This window comes from Suricata suricatta, chromosome 10 (genome assembly GCF_006229205.1).
Source record: "Suricata suricatta isolate VVHF042 chromosome 10, meerkat_22Aug2017_6uvM2_HiC, whole genome shotgun sequence".
Taxonomy (NCBI): Eukaryota; Metazoa; Chordata; class Mammalia; order Carnivora; family Herpestidae; genus Suricata; species Suricata suricatta.
In genome coordinates, this window is record NC_043709.1 from 3425517 (window position 1) to 3437469 (window position 11953).

The 11953-nt window shown below is 63.9% G+C and overlaps 1 protein-coding gene across 2 annotated transcripts in view; it reads left to right on the top strand.

Moving 5' to 3' along the window:
- WNT7B (Wnt family member 7B) overlaps positions 1-6882 on the top strand; it is a 41600-nt gene extending 34718 nt beyond the window's left edge. For both annotated transcript variants that reach the window (XM_029955393.1, XM_029955394.1), the window contains one exon: positions 4251-6882. In XM_029955393.1, the coding sequence (XP_029811253.1) occupies positions 4251-4730 (480 nt within the window). In that variant the 3' untranslated portion in view covers positions 4731-6882. The remainder of the gene's footprint in view (positions 1-4250) is intronic.
- Positions 6883-11953: the final 5071 nt, after the last annotated feature.

Sequence of the window (11953 nt, forward strand, 5' to 3'; positions counted from 1 at the left end):
GACCGGGAATAGGAGAGGGCCCGTCAGGGCAGGGCGGCCCCGGGAAAGGGCTCCGGAGGGCTCAGCGGCCCGGACTCGGGCTGGCGCTGCTCCCGACGGGCGTGAGGTGGATGCAATGCTCCTTGTGTCCCTCCCCAGATGCCCTTCCAACAGCCCTCCACCCTGAGCTGGGGCTCTTGGCAAAGGCCCCGCCCTCGGTGGCGGCAGCGACCCTGGGGGGTGAGGGTCCTCCTCCTCCCAGCAGCACTGATGATCGGGGTGGGAGGGGACGGAGCTGTAGCTTTTGAGGTTTCCATAAAAACTGGGTCTGGATCCTCACAGGTCACCCCAGTGCTGGGGCGCCCTGGTCCCCATCAGAGTTTGTCCGGGCCGCCCCCTTCCCCTCCCACTTGCTCAGCACCCCAGAGGTGGGGTGGGAAACGGGCTGACTGGTACCACGTGAGGTCCCTCAGCCTGGGTGGCTCTGAGCAGCAGAGATGAGCATTCTCATAGTTTGAGAGCCGGAAGTCCTAAATCCAGGGGCCAGCAGGGCCCCAACCCCTGTGGTGGCTCCAGACTAGGTCCCGCCCTGCGTGGCTCCAGGAACTCCTTGGCTTGTGGCCCCTCATCCTGTCTGCCCCCTCTGCACACAGTGCCCACCTCTGGGTCTGTGTTTTCCCTTGTGTCCCTTACAAGGACATGTGTCCTCCGAGTTAGGGCCCAACCTGATCCGGGATGACCTCATCTCGAGCCTTAAGCACATCTGCAAGGACCTATCTCCAGATGAGGCCACACACTGAGGTTCTGAGTGGACATAAATTTGGGGGAGACATTGTTTAGTTGACCACATCCCCAGGGGGCCAGGGTCAGACAGGCTAAGTGGGAGACCTGTTTACCGTGGCTTCCCCGAGACCAAGGCCATGGCCGCCCTGTCCAGCCCCGTCATGGGCCACGTGGCCTTTAGGGAGCGCCTGCCCTGTGGTGTGCTCTCGGGGGGACGCACGGGAGCAGCAGGCACAGAAGGAGGTGACCCTCAAGTAGCAGAAGCCCGTGTTTTTCCACTGGGTGACCCGGTAAGGCAGGAGCTTGTCCCGCTGGGAAGGCCGGGGCGCTGTCATCAGGACAGCTTTGGGCTCCTCTCGTGGGTGACGGAGGTCCAGAGTCAGTGACAGCCCTGGGAGCTGGGGCAGGACCCCTGTTAGCTGGGGCACAGCCCTTACCTGACCTCATCTAGGATCGTGCAGGTGCTGCCTCAGGGGGCACATCCTTCCCATTGGATGGAAACCCAGGTCCAGGGAGGAAGGGGTGACTTACACAAAGTCCCCAGCTGAGAAGCCGGGCCCCCCGGCTGGACTGCACCCACGGCCACCTGTGTCCCTCATGCCCCAGGCGCAGACCACATAGCTTCACTGATGCCCACTCCCATCTCACACCCCAGGTGAGAGGGTGCAGCAGATGTGGCCGTCGCCCCCCAGGGCGTCACAGGCCCACAGAGGCTCAGGCCACCACTGAGGGCCCAGAAACAAATGTGTGAGGCAGGCCACGGCGCCGCAGGCCACTTCCCTCGGCGGTCCCAGGCTCAGAGCCGCCGGTCCCGCGGCTGTTGCCCCAGAGGTATGCGAAGTGCTGTCACTAGGGTGCCGGGGACCTCCCTCCCACCCGCCCCGACCAGGCCACAGCTGTTCCCAGAGCACAGGCCACACCTTTGTTCCAGAAAGAACAGCAGCTTGGCCTTTTCCTGGAGGCCCCCACTCCTCCCCACCACAGGACCCGGGGCAGGGGAAACCGAGGCCCCACTCCTCTGGGCGAGGCCAGGTCACTCCGCACCCTCCCAGGTGGTCTCCTGGGCCAGCAGGGCTGGCGCCACCATCGCTGTCACTCTTATCTTGAGGGCACTGGAGACGGAAACGGCACATTCTTGAATCCTGTGATCACTTCCCAGGAGAGGCTCAGGCCCAGGGGACCCGGCCAAGCGAGGATGCGTCTCCTTGCTTCGCCTGCCTGCTGTCACCGGCCTGACCGTGCAGGGTCTCAATGTGCCTGGGCGGTGGGCAGGAGGGCGGGGGTGGAGGCTGGGCTGCCTGGCCTTGGAGAGGACAGAGAGATGGGCAGGAGGACGTTAGGGGCGAGTGGCAGCAACTGAGACCCGACCACCTGGCCTGCCTACCCCTACCAGGTCTCAGGCCTCCACGGCCTCAGGAGGGATCTCTCGGCCAGCAGCCTGGGGAAGGGGGCACTGCCCCCCCAGGCTGGGGACTCTGAGAGAGGCATCGATCTGGTCACTCTTAGCCTGAGGGGCATACGTGGCAGGCAGGGTGGCCAGGGCAAGAGAGCCTTCCTGGGCAGGTGAGGCGGGGAAGGGTCTTTCTGGGGAGGGGAAGGCTGATGCAAAGATGAGCACGGGTAAGGGTGAAGGAGGGGGGGGCGGGGTCTGACCAGGATGAGCAGGAGTGTGGGAGAAGGGTCGGAGGCAAGCAGGGGGTCCAGATATGCTCTCCTTGGTGGCGGTGTCCCACAGACTTCTGGTCATGGCCTCCACCCAGACAGCCCCTGGTCCCACAATTCCAGTTCTGCACATCCCTCCCCCAGGTGCCGGGGCCTTCCCGGCTCAGCCCTCCCCTCGAAGACCATCAGCCTCCCCTTCCTCCTGCCCCCCTCTCTTCCCAGCTTCCCAGGCCTCCAGCCCCAGGACATCACCCACAGGATGCCGGAGCAGGGAATCCCACCCACCCCCAGTGCTCAGACCCCAGCCTCAGTGCCCACGCAGCACCCACGTGATGCTCATGTGGGCCGAATTTTTCCTCTGCGGACCTTATGCCGCCTGCTCCTGAAACATTGTCCTCTCTGCCTAAAGAGCTTCTGCTCCTCCATCCACACCGCACGCAGGCGCCCCCTCCTTCCAGGAAGCCCCCTTACCACAGCAGGGGGAGCCTCTCAGAGCGCCCACACCTTGCCGTTTGGTGTCGGCTTCCTCTTCTGCCTCCTACACTGGGCTGTGAGCCTCCGAGGTCCTTGCCGAGGACCAGAGCCCCATCCAGCCAGGGTGGGGAAGGTGATTGGGATAGTGGCTGGCCCTGTAGAACTCATTCATTCATTCATTCATTCATTCATTCATTCATTTGCTGTGGGGCTCCTTGTCTGGGCTGGGGCCGGGGTTCTGGCCCAGGAAGCAGAGGGTGGCCAAGTTCCTGCAGGGCTGGGCTGCTGAAGTGAGGCCAGCAGAGCCCGGACAGCTGACAAATGGCCCCTCTGCAACCGTGGGGCGGCAGCTAATGATTCCTCATCTTTAATCAGGCCGGCTGGCAGGGTCCTTTCGATCCAGGTAAATGAGTACCTGGGGTCAGGGCTGGCTCTGGGAATCGGCTTTCCGGGACCACGGAGGGAGGCCCAAGGAAAACACACCCTGGGCCTGCTGTGGGCCCTCGGGGAGCTGGGAGAAAGAACAACACGGGTCGGGGGCCCGCTTCCCAGAAGACGGCACGCCTGGGCCCCGCTGACCCGTGCACTCACCTCCCGCTCGTCCGCCCCCTCCATCCTTCAGCAAACACGCAGAGCTCCATGCGGATACCAGGCTTTCACGAACAGCCAGCCATTTCTTAAGCACCAACTGCATGCCAGGCCCTACCCCAGGCATGAGGGCAGGGAGTAGAGAGACTGAGGGGTGGGGATCTGCAATTAGTAAGCACCTACGGTTGCTGGGCCTGGATCACCGTCGGGCATCTCCTGCCCACCTGACTGGGTGCAAGCAGCAGCTTTGCCACACTGTGCCCTGTGACCTGCATGCAGCAAGCCCCACGGCCGGAGCCTCAGTTTTCTTCTCCGTGCCTCCACCTGAAGGGTCGTGAGAATTTAGTGAACCACATTTGATAAACATACGCTGTGCTCTGCCGAGTTCTGGATATTATCACCAGACCCTCATAAGGTCCTCAGCAGCAGGGACCTACAGTCAGCAGTCCCATTAAATGGATGAGGAGACGGAGGCTGGGGAAGGGGAGGCACTTAGGCGTGGTCATGCAGCAGAAAGTCAGGAGCCTGCTCCAGGCCAGGCTGGAGGAGGGGGCAAATGGGAGCAGGGGGTGCTCTGGCCCTGCTGATGAGCACACTGGGCTCCTGCCCAACAGCCCTCAGGTCCTGGAGGGGTGGGGGCGGGGCGCCTAGCCCTGGCCCCGCCCAACCAGCCCCACCCACTCGCCCGCCCGGTGCCGAAAGGATGGGGCAGGGCGCCCAGGCCCGGCCACGCCCACACTGAGCCCCCGCTCTGTCGCCCGCAGGTCCTGGAGGAGCGCATGAAGCTGGAGTGCAAGTGCCACGGCGTGTCGGGCTCGTGCACCACCAAGACGTGCTGGACCACGCTGCCCAAGTTCCGCGAGGTGGGCCACCTGCTCAAGGAGAAGTACAACGCCGCGGTGCAGGTGGAGGTGGTGCGGGCCAGCCGCCTGCGGCAGCCCACCTTCCTGCGTATCAAGCAGCTGCGCAGCTACCAGAAGCCCATGGAGACGGACCTGGTGTACATCGAGAAGTCGCCCAACTACTGCGAGGAGGACGCGGCCACGGGCAGCGTGGGCACTCAGGGCCGCCTGTGCAACCGCACGTCGCCGGGCGCGGACGGCTGCGACACCATGTGCTGCGGCCGCGGCTACAACACCCACCAGTACACCAAGGTGTGGCAGTGCAACTGCAAGTTCCACTGGTGCTGCTTCGTCAAGTGCAACACCTGCAGCGAGCGCACCGAGGTCTTCACCTGCAAGTGAGCGCGCCGCGCGCCTGGCCCGCCTGCCCTGCTGGCTGCTGGGGGCGGGGGAGCTCAGGGCGCCGGAGGGCTGCTCCCACCGGCGCCCCCTCGCTGCCCTCAGGAGCTCCTTCCCGCCATTCTCGTCACTTCCCGTGGCAGAGCACTGCTGAGAGGGCAAGGCCAGTGGCACCAGTGTCCCTGACGGGGCCCAGCGAATTCCTGTTCTTTTCTCCGGGAAAGTGAACCCCAAGGACACTCACGTCCTGGAAAGCAAAGTGAGGACTAGACTCTGAGTGCCCCCTCCCCCACCTGGAGGCACGGACGTGGATGTACCATGCAGGCTGACCCCACGCGGGACTTCTTCCCTGGCCGCATCAGCCACTGGGCTCCCACCCCCCTGGGGGGTCTGGCCAGATGCTGACATATTTTATTTATGTTTTCTTAGAAAAGGATTCTTAGCACTAAGGCATAGCCAGTCCTAACTGTACTCCGTGTTAGCCGTTCCCTTGTTGCCCTCTGCCCCCTCCCCTGGCCTCTCTAGACCTTGGGGAGCATCTCTGCACAGCTCCTTCCTGGCCCTGCCCCGAGGGGGCCCCTGAGGAGAGCCACGGGCAGGGATCCTTCTTTTAAAAAAATCAAATCAAAATGTCACCTATGTCAGGTTCCAGGAGTGCTGTGTTCCCTCCCTAATGCTGTCACCCTCCCAGTCCCCCTCCAGCCTGGCGCCCAGTTTTCAGAGCCCACCCCCACCCTGGAGCCAGGTGACATCCAGGACAGCACTGTGCGGGCTGTGGGCTGGTGGGTGGGAGGGGGGGTTTCAGGGACCTTTGCCTTCTTTGGCAGATGTAGACACTGAGGCCCAGAATCCCTCAAGAATTAGCCAGAGGTCCCGAGGCTCCTGCCTGGGCTCGGGCATCCTGACCCCCCAGGCCAGGGTTCCTGACCCTGGAAGACGTGCTCTGGAGACATCCATGTTGGCATGCGGCTTTCCCCATGTCTTGAGAAACCTGGCTGTGCCCCGCGTCCCCTGCTGCCAGCCGCGCTGGGGCCTGCCCCCTCAGAGGTGCCTGCTGGGATTTCTCTAGTGGCCCCGTGCCCGGTCCTACTCCTCTGGCCCTAATCCCAGTGCTGAGAAAACTTGCATCCACGATGTCACTCAGCCAGGGCTCCGCCTGCTGCCCCCGCAGGTGTCTGCCCTCCAGACACCTCCCCCAGGGTCCCTGCATGCACACCCCTCTCTTAAAGTTCAACGCGCCCTGAAACCTGGGAGAGGAGAACGGGAAGGGACCCGCTCAGTTCTAAATCAGGAGCAGGGTGGGGAGGGGCCCAAAGCCTGGGACTTGGGGCTGACGCATCCTCTGCGAACATTGCCACCCTCCCTGGGGGAGTCCGAGGCACAGCGGCGGTGGCGGCCGGCAAGGTGGTGTACAGCTGGGACCCGGTGTGCCCACCACTGCTCCGTGCCCCCCCAACCCAAGTGTAGGGTGTTTACTTGTAGAAACCTGTGGAAATGTGTCCTCAGGCAGCTGGCCAGACAAGGGGGCTAGACATTAGTGGGGGCTGAGTGACACTGTCTGGGCCCTGGCGCTGGCACCTACGCCATGTGCCCCTGATGATGCCAGGACACTCCGTCAGCTGCTGTTCCAGGCACTTCTAGGCTGCCAGGAATGCCCCCCCACCTGTGCACCCCCCCCACCTCCCCGGGTCCCAGGACACTGCTGAGTCCGTGGGCCCCGCACCCTCCCTCTGCCATGGAACCTTCTTTCTGGTTAACTTATATTGTTATATAGCGTTAAAATGTCTATCATGTCTTTTAAATTATTGTGACCTACACTGGGTACTGGAGGGAAGGGACAGCCTCATGTGGTTCCCTGAGCCAGGCTCCTCCTCCTGCTTGAAACAGACTCTTGGGGCCTCCCGATGCCATCGAGTCACGCGCACTGTCTAGGCACCCCCGCCGAGACCCTGCCCTCCTCGACTGTCTGCCAGCAGCAGCCCTTCCCTTGGGCGAATGGGGATCAGTGTGGCCTTCCTGGGGCGGTGGCGGTCTGGGCACTGCGTGTCGCTGTAGTGCCCCCACTTCAGGAGAGCCGCTGGGCTTCTGACGGGCTGTGTCCCCCCCTTCCCCGGAGGGGAGCGCCCAGCTCCAATAAAGCCGGAATCAGATCTGAGTGTGTGTGGAGCCCGCGTCACGCCCCCGTAGCTCTTGCCTCTGGGGGGTGGGGACGCATGTGCCATCCACTGGGGGCCAGGCCCTGAGGCTTAAGCCCCGTTGGCCCTCAGGTGCCCCACCCTTCTGATTCCTTAGCCCTTTTTGCAGGGTGGGCTGGCACCATGCCCTCATGTCTCCATCTTCACACCTTTGCCCAGGTCCCAAGCGAGGCCTTGAGTCACGCCAGCCTCCAGGCACCTTTGGGGCCACCACACCCAGCAAGGGCCACTGGTTGTGGCCAGACACAGACCCAAGGCCTCTCTGGACAGCGTGGCCCAGCGTGTGGGGACAGCAGGCCATGGGTGTGGGCGGAGGCTGTTCTCAGGAGAACGGGCTGAAGGGAGCTTGGTGGTGGAGGACCAGTACCAGGAGGCCCTTGCCCTTCTGTCTCCCCCTGTGTGTCCTTCTGTCCCCGGCGGGCCTCGCCACCCCTATGGATCTGTCAGTTGTGTCTGGCGGGGTTTGGCCCAGGTGCCCCCCACGGTGTGCCCCTCGCCTCTCTGGTCACGGGAAGGTGGCCCGAGGCCCCCAGCAGCCCCCCTGCTGGCCATCAGGCTCTGCTGCTTCTCTGGAGGCCCGAGTGCCGCCGAGCCTCTACATTGCGGTAACCCCGTGAGCACAGCAGGGATGAATGGCATTCCTGCCGAGGGCTGGAAGGCATGCAGTGGGGCCGGTTTGGCCACTGCCCGCTGTCCCAGGAGCCTGGCATCGGGCGGAACCGCTGATCAAACAAGCCCCTGTCCACGCTGTGCCAGCCGGGGCACCCACAGAGCCTGGCCCGAGACCCAGATCCCAGTGGAGAGGCCACCAGGTGGGCTCCCCTAGGAGGACGTGTCCCTATAGGGTGTGGAGACGGATGCAAAACACCGTGGACTTAGAGCCTGAGCCCAAACCCATTTTTTCCTATACTCGGGCATGGAGAGCTTCTAGGGTGGCCCTACCCGATAAGTGGCCGCAGTTTCCCCCATCTGGAGGCAGGAGGGGGCCCAGACCAGCACTCGGTGGTTAGTGGGGCCTGTGGGGGCCGGGCCTGGACTGGCTAGTTTGGCAGGAGGCCCCGGTTCCCTGCGAGACGGTAAGCAAATCCGCGGTGGCGGCTGCCTCGGAACGCCAGGGTCCGGCTACTCCCATAGGGCCAGGAATGAGGAAGAAGCTGCGAGAATGCCCCGGCCCTGGTGCCCAGACGGTACTTACTTCTTGGCCGCGGTTCAACCCCAGCCCCGGCCTCCCAGGGCCGCCGGGCACATCCTCTGAGGGGCCCTGCCCAAGGCGTTGAGCCCACACCGCCGGCCTGCCTGGGGGCCCACCTGACCGCCCCCCCACCTCCAGCCTAAGGCTCCGCCTCTGTGGCTAGAATTTCAGGAGGCTCCACCCTCCACAACGGTGGCTCACCCCATGGGGTGATGCCCCTGCCCTCTGGGCTCTGGCCGTGCTGCTCTTAGCTGACCAGGGATGCTCTGTCTCTGACGGCAGTCACCCAACAGCAGTGAGTCACACGGGTCCTGCCGCGGGGTGTGGGTGCACTACCACCCATTCATTCATTTATTTCTTCCTCATTCGCTGGATCTGACGGTGCTGGAGCTGGGCGCTGGGCTGGGCCCTGGGAACCGCGTTGGCTCGTGCCTGGCCTTGACCTCCAGGGTCTCTGGCTCCTCACTTGGCTCTGCTGCCCTGAGCGGCAGCCTATTCTCGAATGCCGAGACAGCCTAGGAGACAGGAAGGGGCTTTGGGCAGGCGCTTCCCCAGCTCTGAGCCTTGGTCCTCTCTAGAATGGGTATGGGGGAGCAAGCTGTGCCGGCCAAGTCCAGCTCCCTCCTTCTCTGTGTGGAGGGTGCCCCTGCCCACGCTTTACTCGAGAGCTTCAACACCAGGGTCTCCCCCACTGCCCACCTCCCAGGGCTGCCCAGGCTGCCCACCCAGCTGCTACCTGGAGGCCAGAGCTCAAGGGGGGCTGTGGCCCTGGTGGACAGAGGTTCACTCCTTGGTGTGGCCTTCGGAGCCATTCCTGACCCTCCAAGTCATCTCCTACAGCCCATCTCCACCCCCTGCCCTGCCGGCAAGCACTGGTCTCCAGAGCTCCCCACCACGCCTGCCCCTGCCCCAGTCTCTGGATGGCCTTTCCTCTACCACGTCCCCGGCCCACACTCCTTCCCATAGTGCCCACCTTCCCAGCAAGCTTGCTGGGGCTCCTGCCCTCTCCTTCACCCTCCATCCTGGAAAGTGAGAGACTCTGGAACACTGAACCCCCACCGCACAGGACATGGGGTCTGGTTCACAGGTGACCACAGCCTTCACCCCCTTCCCTACATCGGTCAGCACTGGCTCCATTTTACACATGGGGAAACCCAGGCACAGAGAAGCAAGCATTCTGTCCAGCAGAGACAGAATCAGGATTTGAGTTCATGTCCTCCGGGGTCTTCCTTCTACCCAGCTCATCTACCTCCTCCCATGAGGGGAAACTGAGGTCCTGGGACGCTGCCCAAGGCTGTGCAGAGAGGTGTGGGAAGGGAATGGCTGAAGCTAGTCCTGGGGAGGAGGTGAGAGCAGTGCCCCGTCTTCTCTGAGGACAGAACAGGAAAGACCGGGTTAGAAGACAGCAGGCAGGATCTGGGCTAGACATCTGGGTGGACTTCACAACGCCCAGAGCTGGGAGGCAGGCGGGCTGGGGAGGAGAGGCGAGTGGGGGCCTTTGCTCTTTGCGCTCTGGCCAACAGGGAAAGTGTGAGCTGCCCTGAGCGGAGGAGCCGGGGAGGGTCCCGGCGGGCGGCCGGCCAGGAGCAGGGCCACCCGGCCAGGGAGCTGAGCCCATGTCAGCCTGGGGCTTGCCCACTGCTGTCCTGACCCCTTTCCCTCCTCTGGGTCTGAGCTTGCGCCCACCTTCCTTCCCTGGCATGCCGCCTGCCTGCCCGCCGTGTCCTTGGTCTTGCAGGGCCTCAGCATCCCAGGACCTGTGAGTCCAGGAAGGCCCAGGGGGGTTGTAGGCTTGGCATTCATGGCGGTGCCCAGCAGAGGCCCAGGGGTTGGGCCGGTGGTTGGCAAATACCCTGGGCTCTGAGGGGGAACAGTGCCCAGGCCCCGGGGAAGAACAGCACCCAGGCCAGCTGCCCTGCCTGGCCCCTCCCCTTGTGACTTGGGTCTCGCGCCTCTCTGGGCACAGCTGGAATTCCACGGCCATCTGGGACTTTGTAGAAAGGAAAGCCCTCCCGGCCTTGCGAGGAAGGGCCCAGAAGCCGGCGGCGCAGGTCCGGGACCAGGGATCCTCTTACTCCACCTGCAGGCAGAGGCCAGTGGCCGGCAGGGCAGGACTGAGACACCCTCCAGATGCCGGACACAGGTGGTCTTCCTGGGCCTCACTGGTCTCCCGTGGGTGGCCAGCCCACCCACCTTGAGGCCCGAGGGTGGCCTTCGGGACTCCGGGACCTTCTGGGACTGACCCAACAGGGGGGTCCTGGCTGGCAGCTCTGGGCAGAACCCTGGCGGGGAGGGGCCTCTGCAGGTGTCTGCAGCTCTGGAAGGAAGTGCCCTGCCTGAGCCACGGGTGCGGGGCCGCGGGGCGAGCGGTGGGGGGTGTCCTGCTGCCTTGGCCTGTGTGGCATATGTGGGCTGGGGGGGAGGGGTTGCCCAGGGCCCCTTCCCTGGTTTCTGACTCAAACACTCACTTCTGGCTCCCGAGCCTCCTGGCTTTTCTACCAAGTGGGACAGGATGCAGCATCCATTCACTTGTGGCTGAGCTCAGTGCCCAGAGCTCAGCCAGGCGTGGTGGGCCTCAGGAGCCGAACCCGAGATGAGGTCTTCTCTTCATCATCATCCAGGAGCGGGGGCAGAACGGTGAACGGACGGGCCTTGTCGGACCCCCAAGGCTTCCGTGAAGGGAAGTAGGGTCTGGAGGGTGGTGGAGCGTGGAACCCGGCCTTGGGTGGACCTTGGGGTAATCAGTGAAGGCTTCTTGGAGGAGTTGGCATCCAGACTGAGGCCCAGGAAAAAGCGGGATGGAAGAAAGGAGGTGGGAGGGACACCGAAGGAAAAAGAAATGCTTGGGGCACGGGAACGGAGGAGGCCAGAGAGACTCTGGTAGGTCCTGGGGTGACTGTGCGGACAGTGGAGTGGGGGCCTGGGGGGCTGGGCTGTGAGGAGAACAGAGCTTGAAGGGCTACCCCGTGCCCGAAGAGGTTCCAGAAGGCTCTGGAAGGCACTGGAGCCTCATGGTTTCCAGCGTTTGACAGGGGCCCTCCGGCCTCTTTTCCCCTTGTGGCCAGCACAGTCTGAGGCCTTCTGGGCGAAGGGCCTGCGTGCCAGCCGGCTTCCCTGACCCTCAAGCTGCTGCTTGGAACCCCTGTTTCCCAGCGGAAAAGTGTCTCAGATAAGAGTCCTCGGCTGTGGAGGGCATGGGGAGAGAGGCTGGCAGCGAGGGCCCTCCGTCCCGGTCCCTCTGCTGGGCTTGGGGGCCAGGGCTGCCGGTTACCAGGGCTTTGCCAGGCCTCGCGCCATTTCCCGAGGTCCCACCAGCTCAATGACCACGTTCGAGGACGGGCCTTCATGCGCCTCCTCCGGGCCTCAGTCGCCCTATTTGGACTGGCTGATCCCAGGACCCTCCTCAGAGCCAGGATGGGCCCCGCCTGGGAGAGCACTGAGCAGGCCGCTCCCCGGGCCCCCCATGCCCGCCCTCTCTGGGCTAACAAGGCCACGCCAGGACCCTGCGCTTCTCCTTGCCAGCCAACCTGGGAGGTTCGTGCTGCCTGCTGACCAAGTGGGGGCCGTCTTGTTGATATGTCCTCTCCTGGGCACGGGCGGCCCAGGGAGGAGAGTACATTAATCTCAAGGACAGGGATTCTGGGAGAGGGAGGGCACATTCTGAGCCGCCAAGACTGTGTCCAGGAGCTGAAGAGTGTCCATTCCAGGGAGGGGCATCTCGAAGGGCCTGCAGGCATCAGCGTCTGCCAGCGCCGCGTTGGGGAGGCTTTGGGGCGGGTTCGGGCCGTACCCTATCCGGAGAACTTTCTCGGTCAGAGCTACTGAAGGGAGTGGGGAGG